The sequence below is a fragment of the Carassius carassius genome, chromosome 32 (genome assembly GCF_963082965.1).
Source record: "Carassius carassius chromosome 32, fCarCar2.1, whole genome shotgun sequence".
NCBI lineage: Eukaryota > Metazoa > Chordata > Actinopteri > Cypriniformes > Cyprinidae > Carassius > Carassius carassius.
Window position 1 is genome coordinate 11,846,812 of NC_081786.1, and position 23,271 is coordinate 11,870,082.

At 38.1% G+C, this 23,271-nt stretch overlaps 1 protein-coding gene across 5 annotated transcripts in view; it reads left to right on the top strand.

Annotated features, from left to right (window-relative positions):
- The window catches only part of ehbp1 (EH domain binding protein 1), a 130,067-nt gene that overhangs the window by 79,497 nt on the left and 27,299 nt on the right, over nt 1–23,271 (top strand). For 2 of the 5 annotated variants that reach the window (XM_059520273.1, XM_059520276.1), the window contains exons 17-21: nt 5,953–6,121; nt 13,061–13,234; nt 16,130–16,281; nt 21,662–21,800; nt 22,172–22,272. In XM_059520273.1, the coding sequence (XP_059376256.1) occupies nt 5,953–6,121; nt 13,061–13,234; nt 16,130–16,281; nt 21,662–21,800; nt 22,172–22,272 (735 nt within the window). Of the gene's footprint in view, nt 1–4,219; nt 4,259–5,952; nt 6,122–13,060; nt 13,235–16,129; nt 16,282–21,661; nt 21,801–22,171; nt 22,273–23,271 lie in introns of all 5 variants that reach the window. The other 3 variants (XM_059520274.1, XM_059520275.1, XM_059520272.1) reach the window with 2 other exon arrangements.

The following is a 23,271-nucleotide window of genomic DNA, read 5'->3' on the forward strand; positions in this document are numbered from 1 at the left end:
CACTTTAATTAAAGAAAGTAAGTACAAGCATTAATACGTTTTTCAATAACTTGTTGATTTTCTGTCGCATTAATAAATTTTTAATGGTCATGCTCCAAGTATTTCTAAAGACTGAAAGAGATCAAACTTTTTAAAGTTAACTATACATTTAAAAATTGACCTTCTTTACTTTCTTGAATGTGCATTGCTGTTCGCACCCTATTTTACATCCGTAATCTGATGTATTTCTGAGCATGACTAGATATTCACTCATGTAGTGAAAATCTGATTCTTGATTTTTGGGCTGGATGTTGTTTATTTAGAAACTGATTGGATGGTGGAAAGTGGGCGTAACATACCAGAATGGAGCCATGGCAAATAATAGTTTGCTAAAATAGTGCACAAGTAGTTGGTTAACCATTTGTTTAATATTAAAGAGTGTTGAAATACAATATTTTAATTCATGAAGGATGCATTTAATTCTTTTGCAAATAAATGTTGTTCTTTTGAACTTTCTAGTCATCAAAAAATGTTGATAAAAAAAAAACAAATCACAGTTTCCACAAAAATATAAATCTGCACAACTGTTTTCAACATTAATAATAAAAATATTTATTGTGCACTAAATCAGTACACTGAAAGTTTTTCTGAAGGACCTTGTGACAATGAAGACTAGAGTAATGGCAGCTGAAAATTCTATTCTGCCATCATATTTTTAAATATATTAAAACAGAAAACGTACATTTGAAGTTGTAATATTTCACAATATTTTGTATTTTTGATTACTACTTTCAAGCGATGTCATCAGAAAAAAAGAAAATCAGAATATATCTGATTGCAGGTTATAAAGGACATGTTTTTGGAATACCAAAAAGTAGTTATTCCAAAATAGTTGGCTCTTCTTCTAAAAATACTTATTACATTTCTGCTGACATCAGTTGAAAGTTAGTTTCATAAGTTAGTGGGGGAGCAGTCTGTCGATTTCAGGTTTACTTTAATACTTGTTATAGTTGTTATTGTGAAAAAATCATTGGTGTACATTAAAAAGTCAGTATTGTCATAAATTGCTAGTTTCCGTCAACATTTCAGTTGATGTCATCAAGCTCTGTTAATTTTCAACCCCCTCCCGTCATCTCTCAATCCATCCAATTCCTGATCAGACTTATCTTTTTTTCTCACAAATGATCTTCTTTTACTCGGAAACACGTCACATTACGGAAGCGACCTGGCTTTCATGTTGACTGAAGCAGGTGTGTGTTGTTTGTACTCGGTAAAGAACAGCTTGCAGTGAATGGCTCTTTCTACCGTGTAATTATGCTGTCATGTAAAGGACAAAGTTTTCTTCCTACTCACACACAAAGTGCCTGCTCAACCTGTTCATCTACTACTCTTTCACCAGCATCAAGGGTTTGTCTTTCCAACAGCCCACATTCATCAGTTTGTGTGAGTAGTATTGACACACAGCTCTCCCTCCATCTCTGTAACATCTTGCCTTTGGCTCTCTGCAGTCGTATATTAAAATAAGCATGTTTTGTTTGGTAGTAATTTTGCTCTTCACATTGTCATTTTTGTTCATGCCCACTAAGTGTAATGGGAATGTCTCAAATGCCCTCATGAGTTTTGCATTAAATGCCAGATGTCTTTCTGAGGACAAATCTGGCCAACAGCTTTTATCCTTCCATCCTGACCAATGGGTTGGTAACTGTTTGACATGTTTTTTGTGTTTGTGTGTGTGAGCCGGGTGTTAAGGGCAGTCTGTGTAGCCCGCAAGACATCTATCTCTATCTCTTTATTTATCTGTTCACCCTCGCACCACACCGCACCAGTATCATCTACACACATGCAGAAGCATAATTATGCCATGTACAACGGCCTTTGATAGCATGTACAGTTTTCTTCTTAATTCTTTATCAAATGCATTGATCGTGGTGTATGTGCATTGATCCAGGAACCACATCTGCAGCCCAACGATAAGGCCACGGTGGCATCTCTCTCTCTCGCTTGCTCTCGTTTGGCTGGGGGCTAAAGCAGCCTGCTGTAGGATTAGCTGATGCTCAACTACTTGCATTTTAAGTTGACACCTCAACACCAAGCAGAGGCCACATTACAGAGGAAAAGCTGCCCCGTCCGTCCACCCAACGCTTCCCCTTCTGTACGCTCACACTCTCTCTTTGTCCCTCTCTCTCTTGACTACATATAATTGGATTTGTGAACGGGATCAGCAGAATGCTTCCTTTAGAATGGCCGGGGACACAAGGTGAAGTTTTCTCATTACAGACCACGCAGCCAGGGGACAGATCATAGACGATCTGTATTTTCCATTAAAGAGGACAGAAATGGGAGAGAAGGAAGAATAAAAGAGAGGAGATAGACAGTGCAGAGAGAGGGAGGTGAAGAGGACAAGGAAGTCTCTTTATTTCACAGGTCACTTTCTAAAGGACGGAGAGAGAGGGTTGATGAGCATGAGACGTGGCAGTGTTTTCATTTTCTTGAACGTGTCTCAAACATTGCTTTCATATTTGATTGCTTCTGTAAGCGTACTTAATATTTGGGTTTGGTTATATGTCTACTGTTTGGAAGAGTTCATAGGCAAGTAGGGTTGGGAATCGAAAACCGGTTATAACCAGAGACGTCATCACAGCCTTGTCGATTTTCACGGCATTGTTTTCTGATTATATTCAATTCTTTTTCCTCAAAATGAAGAATCATCATTGATGGAATCAGAAGCAGAATTGATAAGAAGCTAATGATTTCCATCCGTTTGGATGGGCTAAAGATCCAAACCGTCTCTTCTTCTGCACTGCTTGCTTGTTCTATGTGTGTGTGTGCACATGGCCCTCCCCTTCTCTGCACACTCAGTGTGTCATGACAAATATATCTGTTTGTGCTTCACTGGCTGGCACCGTCTCTGGCTGGCTGGCACGGCTGTGTTAGCGCCAGGGCCCTGAGCCTGTGTGTGTGCTCAGCCGAGCGACTCCTTCCATGGCTCGCTGCACCCTCGCAGCCCCCACCCACCCTACAGCTCCCTCCAAAAGAGCAGCCAGACTGGGGCAGCCACCCGGACCCCATGCCCACTGTGAGTGCTTCTGTCTGGGGCTCAGCTCTGCCACCCACCCCCTCTCTCCCTGGATCTCCTGTCCAGAATGAGGGCGACAGCCCTCCATTATCTGCTTTGCGTCTCTCCCCCTCCCTTTTTACGTCCCAAAAGATGGAGTGAAGTCTTCCCACACACCATGCTTTCTTTTTCCACATTTAACTATGACTTTGTCATCGTTTCTGCCACTCCTGATGTTTTTCTTTCTTTTTCTTCACTCGTTCTTGTGGATCCCCTCATTATCCTTGGAGATCTGCAGCTGGGAGGTTGGATGGGCCACTGATCTCTCTCCCTTCTCTTCCTCTTCCTTTTTCTTCCTCTTTCTCTCATTCCAAGCACAGCCCAGTTGGAGAGTCCAGACTGAACGGTCAAGCTTCAGTGTAGCTGAAGAAGAGCCACTTGAAGTTCATTTGAAGAGAGAGTCATTAAAGAAATCTCTTCATAAGAGGACAGACAGTTTCACACCTCATTGCTGCTGTAGAAATGGATCGTTCCACAGTGGTTATTCTGCACAGTGTGCAAGGCCGCTTCATTTGGAGAGTCCAGTTGTATCTCTCAGTGATTGTTTTCATCCAAGCATTTTGACTTCACACTTTCATAACTGTCCCTTTCAGGGTCTCAGTTTTTCAGTGCTTTATTGGCATGATTTTTTTTAAACATGACATTAAAATAATGTCAAATTCTTCAACAATAGTTATTTTTGTTATGTTATATTGTAATAATCAGTTAGATACCATTTAACCATAAATAAAGATTTTTCAGAAATGAATGTTGTTTTTTTACAGCATTTATTAGTCTAGTTTAATGTTATTTATACATTTAAATTGTAAACAGTACAGGAGATCATGTAAAAAATTATCAATTATTTAGTTTAGTAAGTCTTATAAAAGTATTGTTTGTTGTTATTTGATGTTATTGTATTAATATACATCCAAAACCTTATAGTAAAGTTTTCCAAAAAAAAAAAAATGTTTCAGTCCAGTGCAATTAAATTAGTTTTTATTTGTGAAATATGATGAAAGTACAGGCCTGAATTTTAATCAAAAATGTAATGCAATGTGAAAAGGTTTTTTTTTTTTTTTTTTTGGAAAGTTAAGCAAAACTAACAGAGCTGCATTCAAATGTATGACCTTTTTTCACCATCAGTGTTTTCATCCATTTAGTTTGACTCAGCATTTATTCCAGGTATACCATGCATTTCCAACTTCATAAAGCGCCTGTCTGCACCTTTACAGATTTGGCCAATTCAAGCTTCTGATAAATGTTCCAGCACAGTCTGTGTGGATTGACGCATCTTTCCTTTTCTCTGTCTGCTACTGTTCTTCATCTCTTGTTAATTTTCCTTGACTACAGTATTATAGAACATTTCCAGAGTTGCCTAAAAGCAGTTTACACTGGGCCTGATGCTAATCCTGCCCTTTGGGCACACACACACAAGGAATCTCATTTTCTGTGCTAATGGCTAGCCTAGTCCTGAATTGCTGTATGTAAAACAGTGTGTCGAAGGTTGTGTGTGATGATACCTCCAAGGTTGAGTAGATCATTTGGCATTTTAGACTTCAGCTGCAAAAAGAATGACAATTATATTACGTTAAACTGTACAAGAAGCACAGGGCAAAAGCCTCACAGCTGAAACGAAACATACATTATTATACAGTAGATGTAGACACGCTCACAGAAACGTGGTTCTGTTTGTTTTTGTTGATTGCTTAATTTATTAGCTTTCACATCATTGGCTATTCCAAATCATCCTCCAATTAGAGCAGATATATTCATTTTGCGAGAACACAGCAGACACACTCATACTAAACGTGCCCAATTCAGCTTTGGCAGGGGAGCTCCTGTGTTTTTTTTAGGTGTAACCTGGCCTTAGCTTTGTCTTGCATGTTCAAATTACCCTGAGACTCAAGGGCCCCCGGGCTGGACCCCTGAAAAGTGCTCCTGGGATTCCCTCATCTACATCTCACTGCTTGTTGTCCTTCTGAACAATGGCTTCAGACAAACAGTGTCCACAGAAACAGGTGAAATGGGGTTAATTAACTTAACACTTTTGTAACCAGTTGGGCTAATTCACTCTCTTCACTTCCGCTCCAGAAACCTGTTACCACCTTGAAAATATGTGCATGTGTGTGTGTTCATGTGACTGTCGGTGGGCCTAAGGTACCCATCATGCTAAGCAGACCTTAATTCTAATGTTGTGGTGGCGGCACAATAACTTTGTGAATATTACATAAAATTGTTAGGTTATAATAACCATCCAATATAATGCATTTTCGCAAAGGCATTGTTACCCTGCTGTGGTCACTAATTTTGCCATTACCAACATAGTTCAGTGAATCAGTCTTTCTTAAAATAACTACAGGTCTAATTTCTATAATGTGTTATTAATTATCAGTATTTCTTAGTGAAAAGGATTTACATGTCAGGCGCTTGTTTTAGTGATTAGATGTTGCAATTAAATGTAATTCAAGTTCGGATCGAGTGATATTTCTCAGTCACTGTTTCCTCATCTGTCTATTCATGCTTAAGTAGTTGATGCATACATTTCTGTCTCTAGCTCTTGCTGATGCACACAAAACACTCTTAAACATATAGTCAGGCCAAAAAAAAAATTACCACACCAGCAAATATCTCAGGTTTATTACAGTATGTCTGGACCTATACAGAATCAATGACAAATAAACCATGCAATGAATAACTCTCTCGCTCTCTCCCTCTGTGCCAGAGACCCTCCATCCTGACTGGTAAAAAAAGCTGCTATCAGTCTGATCTGATGGGAGAGAGAGGAGTGAAAATGGCATTTCTGTCAATTACTTGAGATGGCACCCGTTCAATAACCCCCCTCTCCCTCTGCTTCTCTATGTGTGTGTGTATGTCAGGAGCGTGATGAAGAACGGCGCAGGCAGCTGCGAGAGAGAGCCAGGCAGCTGATAGCGGAGGCTCGATCTGGAGTAAAGATGGCTGAACTGCCTCTCTATACTGACTCCACCTCTATAGCCTGTAGTGCAGCTGGGAACAACTTAAAAGGAAGGTCAAAGACAGCTGGAGGTGAGTGCAGGGGGGCTTTTATAGGCCGAACACGCACATACACTCATAATGCGTAAACGCATACATGCATGCATGCACATTTTCTTATAAAAATGCGAACGCACACGCAAATCTACATGCGTTCACTTTGAAATACCACAGGCATAAGCTCTGTTCCAAAACAAAAAGCAGCCTTCATAAATAAGGTAATTTCATAATACATTGTATCATGCTTGTTGGGAGATGGTATGAAGCAAGAGAATGTTGCTTATAATTCATTCAGAGCCTAAAAGCATGGGCTGTTTCACCCAATGTGTGCAATTTTCCCAATGTTTGAGTGTGCTATGTACATTTTGAGGCTTAAAAGCATAGTTCATCCAAAAATAAATCTCAAAGAAAGAAATCTGAAAATCCAGTCATGAAAATGAAACATTTTAATATGGACAGTAATGGAATATGTCAAAGTTAGCATAAATTAATCAAATATATATATATATGTATGTGTCTATATATAAACTTTGATTTATTTTTGTTTTATTAATTTTAATAATTCAACTTAACTTATTCCACTTAACGTTTTTAGGTTTTTTAATCCAAATTTTATTTCAGCTTTATTTCAATTTACTAAAATTATTTTTCATAGTTTTAGCTTACAGTAACACTAAACAGAATTTTGCCAAATATGATGGCAATGCCAAACACTGATTTAGATGCTGAATATGCACGTGTTTTCTGTCATTGATATTTCAGGCTCCCCTCAGAACATTGTTCACAAAATGTTCAGAACATTAAGGCCAAGTACTAGTGTTTGGCTTCTGAGATTTTTAATTTGTTCATGAAGCTTCATTGTGTGTGTGTGTCCATTAAGAGCAGTTCGTACGTACGCGCGTGTATGTATGTGTGTGTGTCCATTAGTGGCTTTCAGCCCTTAAAAAGCGATTTTGTTGCTCACTTCATAATGGCAACCAACACGTCTGCTTTCAAGGCCCAAAGGAGCATTACATTAAGAAACACACCAACACACCCACACACTCTGAACTCTAATTTGAGGTGTTCACAGAGGGCTTCACTTCCATTTGTTCAGGCAGTCGCTTCCCACATAATCCTTTGGAAATACATCATGAAAACTCTGATGATAGCCAACGTTGCCCTGTGCCCTAACACGCACACATACACACCAGTCCACACAGCCCAAATCATCATCACCTTCATTATAACACACACCCATGCCAGGTAATCAGTATCTCATTGTCCATGGAGGACTCCTATAGACCGCGTCTCCTTCAGCTCAGCTTTCCAGCCGTGTCCTGTGTTATCATCAGCCACCATTTCTCCTTTTATTTCACATTACAGGACAATGAGACGACACGTTACTGTAGCCCTAACCGCTGGGAGGCCCGTGTGGAAACAGTGGGGCATTAGCATAGCGGGCAGCTGTGGCGTGTTATTAAACGTGTTTACACCAATGGGGTGTAAGCGTTGTGGCTAGCCGCTGCGTATAATTAAATGTGCGCGTGCACGCCAAGCGAGAATGGTGTTAGCGGCACGTCAAGGTTTTGTTTAATACGTGAGGTGTTAACATAGCGGGCTAGCCGCTGTGCCTAATTCTGTGCCGGCTCATGTCCGTGTGCACCATTTCAAAGCTCAAGGGGAGATACAATATTCCTCTCCTTTTATCTCTTTCATCTCGCACTCTTTGACGCCCTCCATTTTCTCTTCATCCTCTCCCTGTCCGACTAATAGTGTTCCTTCCTCTGCAATCACGCGTTTACCGTGCCTCAGAAACGCTGCAGAACACCTCTCATGGTGCACAGAGATGGACAAACCCATGTACAGACAGAGCGAAGGGAAAAACGGGTCAGAGGGAGGGAGAGGAAGAAAGACAGTGAAAAAACGGTTTATTTGGCCTTTTTGGCTGTTGAACTCTGCTAATTGTAGAACTCATTAAAAATCAGGTTGAAGGGAAATGCTATAGGCTTGATGCACAAGGCCTATCGTGCAGAACACATAATCCCACCAACACACACACAAACACTCAACTCTAATTCTGAGAGAGCTCGAGCTGAGTAGAGCAAAACATTCACCAGCAAAACTTTTACCAACTCCAGCAGCACTTGTTCTGTTAATTAGCTTAGCACTGCCTCGTGTATGTGTTACCGTATCAATGAAATAATCTTTTTTTAAAGCATAGAGGAGAAAGGGATAAAACCATACAGTCTCTTTCTTTTTCTCTTTTTTACTGGTTGTTGGGGTATTTTTATTAGGGACATCATGTGGCATTTTCCTATAGGGCTACATGAGTAATCAAAATAAAACTGAAATGCAATTTTCAAATTGCAAAGGGTATGATTTAATTACATAAATACATGTGAGTTGTGAATACATGTTATTGTGTATTGAGTGTATAGAGTGAAACACAGCACTGTGGTTTTATGCTTGAGCAACTGTTGTTTTGTACATGTACAACTTGTATAACAGGTGCATCTCAATAAATTAGAATGTCGTGGAAAAGTTAATTTATTTCAGTAATTTAGCTCAAATTGTGAAACTTGTGTATTTAATAAATTCAGTGCACACAGACCGAAGTAGTTTAAGTCTTTGGTTCTTTTAATTGTGAAGATTTTGGCTTACATTTAACAAACACAAATTAGAAAACTTAACAAGACCAATATAAAAAAAATGTTTTGCCTTCTGGAAAGTATGTTCATTTACTGTACATGTACTCAATACTTGGTAGGGGCTCCTTTTGCTTTAAATTTCTGCCTCAATTCGGCGTGGCATGGAGGTGATCAGTTTGTGGCACTGCTGAGGTGGTATGGAAGCCCAGGTTTCTTTGACTGTTGCCTTCAGCTCATCTGCATTTTTTAGTCTCTTGTTTCTCATTTTCCTCTTGACAATACCGCATAGATTCTCTCTGGGGTTCAGGTCTGGTGAGTTTGCCGGCCAGTCAAGCTCACCAACACCATGGTCATTTAACCAACTTTTGGTGCTTTTGGCAGTTTGGGTAGTTGCCAAATCCTGCTGGAAAATTAAATCAGCATCTTCAAAAAGCTGGTCAGCAGAAGGAAGCATGAATTGGTCCAAAATTTCTTGGTAAACAGGTGCAGTGACTTTGGTTTTCAAAAAACACAATGGACAAACACCAGCAGATGACATTGCACCCCAAATCATCACAGACTGTGGAAACTTAACACTGGACTTCAATCAACTTGGGCTATGAGCTTCTCCATCCTTCCTCCAGACTCTAGGACCTTGGTTTCCAAATTAAATGCAAAACTTGCTCTCATCTGAAAAGAGGACTTTGGACCACTGGGCAACAGTCCAGTTCTTCTTCTCCTAAGCCCAGGTAAGATTCTCAGGAGTGGCTTAACAAGAGGAATACAACAACTGTAGCCAAATTCATTGACACATCTGTGTGTGGTGGCTCTTGATGTCTTAACCACAGCCTTTCCTTGTGAAGTTCACTCAAATTCTTGAATCGATTTTGCTTGACAATCCTCATAAGGCTGTGGTTCTCTCAGTTGGTTGTGCATCTTTTTCTTCCACACTTTTTCCTTCCACTCAACTTTCTGTTAACATGCTTCGATACAGCACTCTGTGAACAGCCAACTTCTTTGGCAATGAATGTTTGTGGCTTATCCTCCTTTTGAAGGGCGTCAATGATTGTCTTCTAGACAACTGTCAGATCAGCAGTCTTCCCCATGATTGTGTAGCCTAGTGAACTAAACTGAGACCATTTTGAAGGCTCAGGAAACCTTTGCAGGTGTTTTGAGTTGATTAGCTGATTGGCATGTCACCATATTGTAATTTTTTGAGATAGTGAATTGGTGGGTTTTTGTTAAATGTGAGCCAAAATCATCACAATTAAAAGAACCAAAGACTTAAACTACTTCAGTCTGTGTGCACTGAATTTATTTAATACACGAGTTTCACAATTTGAGTTGAATTACTGAAATAAATTAACTTTTCCACTACATTCTACAACCCGAATTCCGGAAAAGTTGGTTTTTTAAATTTTAATAAAATGAAAACTAAAAGACTTTCAAATCACATGAGCCAATATTTTATTCACAATAGAACATAGATAACATAGCAAATGTTTAAACTGAGAAATTTTACAATTTTATGCACAAAATGAGCTCATTTCAATTTTGATTTCTGCTACAGGTCTCAAAATAGTTGGGACGGGGCATGTTTACCATGGTGTAGCATCTCCTTTTCTTTTCAAAACAGTTTGAAGACGTCTGGGCATTGAGGCTATGAGTTGCTGGAGTTTTGCTGTTGGAATTTGGTCCCATTCTTGCCTTATATAGATTTCCAGCTGCTGAAGATTTCGTGGTCGTCTTTGACGTATTTTTCGTTTAATGATGCGCCAAATGTTCTCTACGACGAAGCCATGCTGTTGTTATAGCTGCAGTATGTGGTTTTGCATTGTCCTGCTGAAATAAACAAGGCCTTCCCTGAAGGAAGCATATGTTGCTCTAAAACCTTTATATACCTTTCAGCATTCACAGAGCCTTCCAAAACATGCAAGCTACCCATACCGTATGCACTTATGCACCCCCATACCATCAGAGATGCTGGCTTTTGAACTGAACGCTGATAACATGCTGGATGGTCTCCCTCCTCTTTAGCCCGGAGGACACGGCGTCCGTGATTTCCAACAAGAATGTCAAATTTGGACTCGTCTGACCATAAAACACTATTCCACTTTGAAATAGTCCATTTTAAATGAGCCTTGGCCCACAGGACACGACGGCGCTTCTGGACCATGTTCACATATGGCTTCCTTTTTGCATGATAGAGCTTTAGTTGGCATCTGCTGATGGCACGGCGGATTGTGTTTACCGACAGTGGTTTCTGAAAGTATTCCTGGGCCCATTTAGTATTGTCATTGACACAATCATGCCGATGAGTGATGCAGTGTCGTCTGAGAGCCCGAAGACCACGGGCATCCAATAAAGGTCTCCGGCCTTGTCCCTTACGCACAGAGATTTCTCCAGTTTCTCTGAATCTTTTGATGATGTTATGCACTGTAGATGATGAGATTTGCAAAGCCTTTGCAATTTGACGTTGAGGAACATTGTCTTTCACAGATTGGAGAGCCTCTGCCCATCTTTACTTCTGAGAGACTCTGCTGCTCTAAGACAAAGCTTTTATAGCTAATCATGTTACAGACCTGATATCAATTAACTTAATCACTAGATGTTCTCCCAGCTGAATCTTTTCAAAACTGCTTGCTTTTTTAGCCATTTGTTGCCCCCGTGCCAACTTTTTTGAGACCTGTAGCAGGCATTACATTTTAAATGAGCTAATTAAGTGGATAAAAGTGTAAAATTTCTCAGTTTAAACATTTGCTACGTTATCTATGTTCTATTGTGAATAAAATATTGGCTCATGTGATTTGAAATTCCTTTAGTTTTCATTTTATTAAAATTTAAAAAACGTCCCAACTTTTCCGGAATTCGGGTTGTAATTTATTGAGATGCACCTGTAGACCTTAATCAGGTTATACTTCATATTTAATTTAACACAGATGAAAATGAAACCGTGAGGGATAGACGACATGCACTGTATGAAAGTCCTGTATCATGCAGTTTTTTTTTTTTTTACAACTGAAAGTTTGTGTCTTAAAATATAAACTTAATGGTTTAACCATTGAAAATAAAGAAATTATATTTTATGAAAAATTCATTCAAGTTGTAATTTTACGGTCGTGCTGCACAATAAAATAATTACATTGTTTTTTTTTTGTTGTTTTTTTTAAATACATTATTTTTTATTTTACATCGAAATATTACAATAGTAATATTTCTTAGTTTAATATTTTGGTAACACTTTAGAATAGGGAACACATTTTTACTATTAACTAAGCATTTCCCTGAACAAACTCCTAATTTGTTGCTTATTAATAGTTATTAAGGTACAGTAGTTGTAAAGTTTAGCTATGGGGTACGTTTATAAGTACTAATAAACACCCAATATGCTATTAATATGCATGTTAATATGCAATAGATAATAGTGAGAATTTATCCTTAAAATGAAGTGTTAGCAATACTTTGAATAATAATAATAAAAATAATATTAATGAGTCATATTAATAATTATTGTTGTTATTATTACTTTATAGTCATATTGATATGTAAACACAACATTTTGAGACAAATTGTGCAGCTGTAACAGCACAGCAAACCAGTGTCTGGTTGCATAAACTGCTTAGACTAGTCTAGAAAGTTACTAAAACCTAATTTTTTTCTTTAAGACTGGTCATAATATTTTTAAGTCTGTTACATAAAAATGTAGATTGATCTAATTTGAATATGAGAAGTTATAGACTGATAATATAATAAGACTGATAATCACTTGGTTAGCTGCTGTTTACTCAAACTAGTTCTTAAGACAGTGTGGTGTTGTTTATGCAAGCATAGCACAGTATTTTTTACATTCATCACAAAAATTTAAATTAGGCCCTTTTTCCCTCTTTGTTTTTGTCTCTTATTTAAGTTCGAACTGCCACGTGTGTGTGCGGCTCTGCTCTGGTTACCATATAACTGAATGAGATCGATGTGTTTGGATTGAGTGTGTATTGTCAAGGGCTCTGTGGGATTCAGATCTGTGGATGCGGAAGAGGAACTCTGGAAGAGATTTTGCCGTCAAGGCCAAATCTGCCATGCAACACACACACATATAAAGCTCAGCTCTCTGCCAGACACTCTCAGCCATCTGTCTGATTTCTCTCAGCGCAAACACACGCACCCCAACGTGACAGCAGCAAACTTTTTTGTTAAGGAAATACTGTCTAAATCGGTCTAAACAAATGCTTTTCTGACTCTTCACTTGCATGCAAAGTTTCCTTTACCGCTGGAATACTGAACTAACACTCAACGCTTCACTAACCTCCTCTTCTCTCTTTTTTTGGGGTGTGCCTGTTTGTTTGTTTGTTTATTTGTTTGCTGGCAGACGTGGTGGATGGAATGAGTGTGGAGGGCGAGGATGAGGAGATCAGGAGTGATATTGAGGCAGCGGCGTCTCATGCTGATGATGTCACTCATACTAACCCTGAGGAGAAACTGTCGTCTTCATGTCTAATGGAGGATGATTTTACTAACTCTGCTAGTGACCTGGCCGCTCTGGGTAACCCAACACTGCATGTTCTCTGCACGTGTGTGAATGTGGGTGCACGCAACACTACATACCTGAGTTTGACCAGTAGTGTGCAGTGATTAATCTGTGTATAACTACTTGTTTTTCTTTTGTTAACCTTTGACCTTTTATCATACCATTACAACCCTTAATTTAGTAGGGCTGCATAATTAATCAGAATCAAACCAAAATTGGTTTAATGTGACAAATACATGCAGTGCATGTTTCATAGTAAAATGGTGCACTGTACTCTTCTACACGAGCTGCTCAGGATGCAGTGTTGTCTGTGTTTTTGAGTGGCTCAGTTCACAATAAATTCATTGGTTTGCTTATAACATTTTGGGAATATATGGACCAAAAATCTTCCTAAGCTTTTCATGGGAAATGCATAAGTGCTTATGCAATATTGGTATTGCAATTTTACAGCTATACTATAATTTTACAGTGAAATAATGGAATTGCAATGAAATTACAGTAGTAATATTTCTTTGATATTAATAAGTGTTTTAAATCGGAAATATTGCAATAAAAAAAAAAATCAATAAAATTGCACAGCCCTATAATTTTTTATTTTTTTCTTGTCACATTAGTTCCTATTTTAAACACCTTTTAGTATTAATTTTATCTTTTAATTCAATAAAACATTAAGAACAAAATTAGGTTTCTTTAAGTGAGGTTTGTGCCTGTTAATAACTTTTCTGTCTGAGATTTAATTTTTTTAATATATATAATTTGTATTTATTTTTATTGATGTTTTTAATGTGTTGTGCCTTAGTTTAATTCAAAAGTTCTTGAACATATTTTCAAGACAAACACATTTATATCTGCCAAAGAGATGTGAAGTTGTTAATAATTAGGTTTTTGTCTTTCTAAGGAAGTCTTATGAAATATCTGGATGAAACCTGAATTATTCTTTCTCTTTTGTTTACTTTTGTGTAGTATCTACGTTGTTTGTTTCTTTGTTTGGTTTGTGTTTTTGTCTGTTATTGTGAAAAGGAGGTCTATGTATTATTACACTGAATTCTTTTGATGAAAGAATCTCTTAATGAAATGAGGTTTTTTTAAGCACATTTCAGCTCTCAAAGAGTGGCACAGTTGGACCTTTTTTAGGGATTAACAGTTTTACTGATTCTCAGGCAAATTTCATAATAGATGGTAACTCTGTACAGAATCAACATTTTTCCCATTGACAAACCAATCCCAAACTAGTCCCTAAATATGTCTTTAAAGGTCACAGATTGGCTATGATTAAATACAATTAAAAACTCCTTAAGAATATAATGAGAAAACTAAATAAATGAAATAAAATGAATAAATAAAACTGGTTCTTATAACACATCACATTTACATGGTCACAATCAGCATATTTCTCACATATTTCCAAATAGGTTAAGTACTTGGACCATTTTTTATAGTTTAGGTTTAGCTTGTAAATCTGCTTCGAAGACATTTTTTCGTATGCAGCCACTCTAATTAGTTCTACTCATTCCTGAAGGTAAGGAACATCCTCTGATTTCCATGTGAATTATATGTCTGTCAGTGAACTGATTGGACCCAGGATTCTGTGTGTACAGTTGGACTTTTTAAGTTTTGTTATTGTTTCTAACAACAAAAATGGACTGCCGGGGAAAAACCCTACCGATTTAAACACAAAAGATCATATAGATACCCATCATGGTGCACACTTTAATTAGTTTGAGGATGTGGTTCTTGTGTTTGGGAGAACTGTTGGGCAATGCACACACACCTGCACCTTTATCCAGGTTGTGCTGAGGCCTGATAAATGACTCCTGTGGTGTTTTTTTAGGGAGAGAGAGGGATGCTGGGAGACGAGAACAGGACCCACATGAAAAGCTTCCTCACCTCACTTTCATCTCTAGCCCAGATGAGAGAAAGAGTGTGTGTGTGTGTGAGAGAGAGAGAGGGCAAGGCTAAACCTGCTAGTGAAAGGTTATTAGAGACGATAGACTTGGATTATATAAAGGCAGACCAAAAAAAAAAACCAAGACTTTTGAAATACAGGTTTGCATATGAACTGTAAATTAGAAGTCATTGTTCATTAAAACAGACAGCGATGTTATGTTCAAGTAATCACAAGCACTGTTCCCTCAAAGCATGTTTGGCTGCTCATCTGACATTGTTCCCTAACTGATGTTAAAAAGAAAACCGATGTGGAAGAGATAGAGCTTGTTGAATGAGAGCTAAATTAATGGTAGGAGTTTAAAGTGGAGTCTATCCAAGTGTCCATTGATTTTTTTTTCTCTTTTCTCCAGTATGCAGCTGAAGCTGTGAGAAATCATGTGTGGTGGAAATATACAGCACTGATTAATTCCCAAGAGGGTTAATTCACAAACAATACAGTACAAACTTCATTGTGGCACATACACCATCTCATGAAGGCCATGCAATATTTGTTTTCTTGTTTTGTGGTTTCAACAAAGCAAATTCTAGGGTTTTTTTTTTAAGAGAACAACTAAAAAAAGTAATAATAATAATGTTCTTTAAACATTACTAAAGTTAATATTGCATTTTTTATCATATTTGAAATAGTAATAAATTATAATATATTTATTATTATATAATGTTAAATTAGTAAATAACGTAATGTTTTACTTAATCTGTAAATAAATAATAAATTATGAATTATGAATGTCAAATTATTCCTAATTTATTATGTATGTTATATATATATATATGTGTGTGTGTGTGTGTGTGTGTGTGTGTGTGTGTGTGTGTGTGTGTGTGAGTGAGAGGGAGAGGGAGAGCTTGAGAGGGCCGGTTTGCTTAAGGGCAAACATTGTCATGTCCTCTGCTTATCTGTGTCTTGGAGACGAGTGGCCTAGTGCATATAACTCTTCCTCTCTTCCTTTCTCTTGCTCTCTTTAGGTGTGATGAACAGCAGGCATGTGGACCTGAAGCTCAAGAAGCTCACAGAGATCCGGCCACAGGGTGGCAGCTCTCCTTCATCTTCATCATCTTCCTCATCTCTGACGGCATCCACCACTTCACCCCTCAGCCCTGAATCAGGCGGAATGCAGGTAGCCACATTTACAAACACCGACTCTAACAATCTCTAACTGTTTTTACAGTTATTAATCCTCACAATTACAGATTTATGGTGAACAAACTAAATCATAAGTATTAAACTTTGCTGAGTAACAAATTCAACACTGTTTCAGCTATAGACGTGAGTGTTATTGCAAATTGTGTGGCTTTTAGCTTAAAAGACCTACATTTTAGGATAGAATAAGCAAAAACTCCCATAGTTCTACATTGAAGTAGAGACCCAAGGCATATTTAGAGACCAGAATATCATGTGGCTTGTAAACAGCCGCCCAGAATACTTTAGTAAAGCTCTAACAACAACATGACTCTCACAAAAAATCCTTTTGCATAAAATGCAAAAATATACCCATCTAAACATTCCAAAAGGAGATTTGGAAGTTTTATTTGTATTTGTTGTTGTTATCAACAACAACAACATTGGTGCCCCTCTCCCCTCCATCCTGGACATTTTCCTTACACGATGCTGCAGAAAAGCCAATAGTATGCTACTACCATCAGCTCCTACCATCAGGAAGACGGTACCAGAGCACCCTGGTCCTGTGAGGCAAGACATTTCATTCCACTGTATGTCCCACGTGTAGCAGAAAGCTCGACTTGACTTGACTTGATGATTTGGTTGTTTAATAATATGAAATGATTTGCTTGGATCTATCATTTCTGTGGGTGAGGTAAAAAGCTTTCTCTTAATATTCTTCTGAGGAACATCGTGTGTTTATATTTATTAAGCCAGAACACATGAACGAGTCAGAACGACATTATAGTCATTACCTCATGTCACACCTGACCTTTTCTGACAGAGAAAAGAGCTTTGGAAGTATCGACAGCAGTGTGTGGCTCATGACGCTGACATGCATTTGATTGATTTGCCGTGTTTATTTAATACCAGCGTTGTGTGTAGGAACATGCATACCTGTGTACCGCTGACTGCTTGGTGTTTATATGTACGTGTGTGTATGAGATGACCTCCTATCTGGCTGTTGTATTCAGAGCCCCCAGGTGGTGAATGCAGGGCATGTTCAGAGATGCTGGTGACTACCTTCCTGCACCTGTTCGCCCCTTTCTCCCTCTCTCTCTCTTTCTCTCTGCTGACAGAGGGGATTTCCTGTGAGCAGATGTTAGCAGGGTCTTTGCACAATAACTGCAGTGATGTGTTTGTTTGGGTCGACAGGCCTCACTCAGTGCACTGCAGCAGGTGTGAAATGATTGGCTGAGATTTCCCAAGGCCTAGCCATAGATAGGTTAGATTCCAGAGACTGATTTACAGACCTGATGAAGATGATGCAAAATCGTTGCTCAAAAAGCAATTGATTTGGGTCAGAGAAGAATAATATCTATCCAATTATATTATTTGTATTGATGAACTAATAATAGCATAATCTGTACATGCAATTATTGTACAGATAATTTATTTTTTTAATTCATTACACATACAGTTCTTTTTGAAAGTTTGGGGTCAGTACATTTGATTAATGTCTTTGTAAAGTCTCTTACTCTCACTAAGGCTCCATTTATTTGATAAAAAAAATGCAGTAAAAACAGTAATATTATGATATGTTATTATAATTTTAAAAAACTTGTTTCTTTTAATATATATTTGAAATGTAATTTATTCCTGTGGTGGCAAAGCTGAATTTTCTGCATAAGTGTCCCATGATGAAGAACTCATGAGGATGAACTGCTAGGGGTGTAACGGTACGCAAAAATCATGCAAAATATATATAAAATAAAAAAAGAATAAGAAATAAAATACTGCTGCAAAGTTCTCCACTAAATAAAATACTCTCAGTCTCAAACCAATATCATATAATAAAATATAATGAAAAATATAAATTAAATAACTATGATTACAGTGCAGCATTACCAATCCCAGCTTGTAGGCCTGCTCATATTTAAAAATATATATATAACTTTTCCAAAGTGTGAAGTGCAGCATCAACAGTTTCAGTTTTTAGACCTGCTCAGATTTCGTTATTGTGTTGGACCGATCGGAATTAAGAGCAAAGGTCTGTTTAAATGGCGACGGGAGCTGCGTTTGAATTACAATCGTTTTTTTCCTAGTTGTAGTGATGTTCACACTCGCGTGATGCCTTTTGAAAACTTTAGGCCGGTGACACACTGGCATATTGCACCTGTCAAACATAGTCTATTTTGCCGTCAATACTGTTGACGGTGTCCTTTATCAGTAGGCTTTATATTTATGCTCAACATGAAGTATAGATATTGTTGTCGTGAAGACAAGAGCCTGGTCTGTCGGCGGTCTCCCTCTATGTCACCTACAGTAGCAGCAGCGCACCAGAGCCGCGTCAGGCACGATTCTGGTGTGTAAAGAAAGACACAGAAAACGCGAAGCAGCCGTCACGCAACTGACACGCAGCAGAAATGCCACGCTCGCGCCACGCAGCAGGTGTGTCACCGGCCTTAGAATCAGCTGCAGGGCGGGATTTGCGCTGAACGCGGAGACTTCCGCCACTTTATATGTTTGTTTGAAAACACGAAAAAAATGTACCAATGTTCCCGCACACAAAATATTGCATTCGGTCATTCGGTACACACGTGTACCGTACCGAAAGCCCTGTACCGAAACGGTCCGGTACGAATACACGTACCTTTACACCCCTATGAACTGCTAGTCTGGTGCTTAAGAAACATATATGTCTTATTGTCAATGTTGGAAACAGTCGTGCTGCTTTAATATTTTAGTTTAAACCTTAATAGTTTTTTTTTTTCTCTCAGTAGTTTTTGATGAATAGAAAGTTCAAAAGAACAGCATTTATTTGAAATATTAATCTTTTGTAATATTATAAATGTCTTTAACTTTTGATCAGTATTCATCCTTGCTAAAAAAAAAAAAAATTATTAATTTCTTTAAAAAAGAAAAGAAAATGTAGCTGACCACAAACTTTTGAATGGTGAAGTATGACTTTTTTTTTTTTTTTTTTTAAACCGCTCCATCCCCAGAGGATTCTCCCATCCCCTTCTTCATCCTTGAGGCTGCAGTAGAACCGTGCTGGACAGAATACCCCCAACACACACATTGCAGTCCCCCAGTGCTGCCGGTTGTGTCTCATTAGCAATTGTCTCTATGCACTGTGAGCCTGCTGCCGTGGTGGCACACGATAACCGCTTGCAATGAGCAGCAGACCGCAACATTAGTCACGCATCCCAGAAACATTCACACACCTCTGCCAAAATAATACCCAGCACCACAGAAATGATCGGGACGATAATAGATTAAAAAGCGCAGATCGTGATGTGAGGATAGCTCTGATATCTGCCCCAGCCAGGGGTACCGAGGGGCCGTGGGGGCAGGTGTTTCAAGGAAGGGGTTGTTAGCGAAGGTTGGAGGCCTCTGGTCCTCCGGGAAACGAGGATTCTAGCGGGGCTTTGGGTTTGAATCCTGTTTGTTTTCTTTGGACTTTAACATGAGAGGAATCAGACGGGGTTAAAGGGCTTTGTTGAGCTGCCTCTAGAGATCCAGGCTGTTGAATGTGTCGTTTTAACATGTAACACGCTCACGCCTTTGGTTTTTGTCATTAACTGCAGTGCGTTCCACTTATAATGGTGGATTTAAGGTGAAATTCTTTTTCACCCCCGGATTGCCACCGAATGTTTATGTGGGTTGTGATGTATTGATCATTTCCTCCACTCAAAAATTGTGTACATACAATGATTTGAATAGACCTATTCTGTGAGAAGCATGCTTTTTAATTTATTTCTTAAAAATTGATTTTGTTTTTTTTATGTGCGTTTGGGGGGGTGGGGGGTGTTGCTGAATGTTGTTTGACTCTTAGTCATATTTATGAATTAATTATTCATGATATTTACAAAAAATACTTCCAGAGCACTTTGCTATCTTGTTTGTTAATATTAATGCATTAACTAACAAACTAAAACATTAACAACAATAATCAATATATTTTACAGCATTTATTAACCTTTATTAATGTTCTCAGTAAAATGTTGAGATTAATATTAATAAAGGCTGTAGAAGTATTGTTCATTTGTTCATGTTGACTTATGTAGTTATATTGATATTCATGTTTCTTTATCATATATGCTTTTAGGTCCCACTAAATATATATAACTATGTGCTTACATTAAAATGAATCTTTTGATGCAGTGCACTTATTGTGTACTGTACATACTTGTTTTAACATGCTTATATATTTTTTTAAAAAGAGCATGTAATTAAATCTGTAAATACATTTATAATTACACTGTTGAGCAATCCCTTACACTTGAACCCACTGTTAAACGTACCCATACCCATACCAAACCTCTTCCTAAACTTTCCCGTATCCCACCTCAATAGCAGCAAAAGTGTTTTGCAATACAATATAAACACAATAATTAAGTACTTATTATTTTTTATTTTTTTTATGTAAGTACATAGGAGCTAAGGCCACTTACTATAAAGTGGGACTTGCTTTGATATGTCATTGACCCACGTACAGATGTGTCTCATCCAGCTTGTAGGAGTCTCTGAAAGTTAAGTTACAGTCTGTCAAGATGGCTGAAGAGGAGCTGCAAATTAGGGCTTTTGACAGCTGATATTGTTCGTTTAAACATGTTCGGTCAGTTGGATAAACAGATATAACTGTTAATATTCACACACAGAGATGCCAAACATCTACTCTAGGGACACGCTAATTGCAGATTTGTTTTCAAAAGTTATAATTTAAGAATAAACAGGCCAAAGGCGGTGTGTGTGTGTGTGTGTGTGTGTGTGTCTGTTTGTACACGCTTGTCTTTATTAGCTGTGCAGTTTCCGTACACACACCAGTGAGCTAGCGTCTACAATAACAATGTTTCTCCCTCTCAGTCTCAAGCAGTGGAACGTGTTCGCTAATTGCGAACTTTATTAGACGTTTCCTATTATTATTGACGTTGCAAATGTTATTCTGAACGCTGCCGTTTCGCTTTCCAGTCTGCTTGGCTTATTGGGCCCAGCACATAATAACACATTTCAATATTGAGGTGATTGGAAGCTGCTAACACGTGTTCGCTTCCAAGACAATAGTGCTTTTAATTTGCATAATCTGAATACATTTTCTGGCTCAGGTTTTGTTGAAAGTAGACTTAATTGCCTTATTTCCTTTGTGCTTGTGAGTTAATGTGGGACTCGGAGATGTACCAAATGCTGCAGAACCTTTTCTCGGCCGTTCTTCAGGCGCGGCGCTCCATCGTTAAACATTTCTTGGCCATGTGTGTCTAATTTGTTCTTTTCTTTAATGTCGACCGGCATCAGAAACAACTTTTATTCAAATGACTCTGCTCTACTTTTAAGTTAACTGCTCTTTTACCCTTCTGCCCCCACCCCCCATCCCTCCCTCTTTTTTTATGTTTTTATAGAATAATGTTGATGAACTGCATGCAGAGCGTCTTCGCAGGGCAACGGAACGTCTGCGCAGTCCCGTTGTCTTCCACAAGGAGTCTGCAGTTAGGAAAACACAGCTCAAATCATTCAGCCAATACGTAGAGACCAGGCCAGGTGACGTCCTTTACTTTCTTTGCCACTGACTGCATGAAGTTTATGGAGTATTTAATATAGTTGAACAGTTCAGTTATCATTAAATGAATGTATCTGATGGATAAGTCTGTTGCAGTCAGGTTTATTTTTCTAGTTAATTAGGCTTAATGTGAAGACTATCTTGAAGTCTTCACTGAAGTTTAATAACAGCTGTATAAGGTGTTTCTATACACTTTGTGATATATTTAATGAAGATGTTAGATCTGTCTGAATGGTTTAAAAGTTCATCTGATAAAGAGAAATATCTTCATATTCCGTTATAGTGAGTTTGTGTTTGTGCCCAGGTGAGAATGAACTCTATCATCGTTTGATATCTCTTTCTCTCGTTTCAGAGGTTAAAAGGCAGAGATCAGTGCCGGAAGATCTAAAGCGGGCAGCCGAGGAGAGAGGAGCTTTGACAGAGACAGACGGACGAAAGCCAACTGAAGATGAAGTACTTAAATGCATATTTCAATTCTCAGTCAGAGCTGTTCTTCCTTACTGATGTTGTCTGTGACACCAGGTCATAGTTGCACGTCAAACCTGCGCATAGTCACTCATATCCGTCTGAGGGCCGAAGAGGTTTTTTTAACTCTGATGCCAATCTGTTCTTCCCTAAAGCTGAAGAGACCAGCCAAATTAGACTGCAGTTCCCTGATAATTGTAAGATTAGGAAAAAAGGAAATGGACAGAGTAGAAGATATTCCTCTTTCAATCCTCCTGTATGTCCCTTTCTCCAAACCTTTTTAATAAGTTCTGAATGTTTACATTTTTAAATAGTTCAAATGGAATTTATTAATTTGGAATATTTTAATTTCAGTAATTTAAAATATAATTTGAAGTATTTAAAAATAAAAATGTAAAAAAAAATGATATATTGTGTACATAAAAAAATTTGTTTATATATATATATATATATATATATATATATATATAGTTTAGATTGTCCCATCTTCGTTCATTCTCTCCATGTTGGCTGATCTAATGAAATTTTCATTATTGTGGCAGCATATATAGGGCCAGAGCACAGAGAAACATACCCTGGGAAGAGTGAGATAGATAGAGACATAGAAAGAGAGAGAGGGAAGGTCAGTAGAGACCAGCTTTGCCCCTCTCTGTGTAGGGGTTAATGGGTGTTGAACTTGTCCATTACCCAACTCAAGCTGAATTATCCAGCGAATGATGTTTGCATTAATATAATATATATGGAAATTTCAACACTTAATTATGGCAGAGAGGCGAGAGCAGAGGGGAGGGGGCTGATCATGTGTAAAATTGATTTGTGGGAGAAGTATTTGATAGAGCAGCAAGGAAAAGGAGGGTGGAGTTTGATGGACAGCAGGAGGACTCAGGCAGAAAAAGTGCTGTCTTGGATAAAAAAAAATAAAAAATTGCTTCCCCATTTCCCTCGTTCCTATTATGAAATAAGGTGCATCAGTACTAAATATATGTA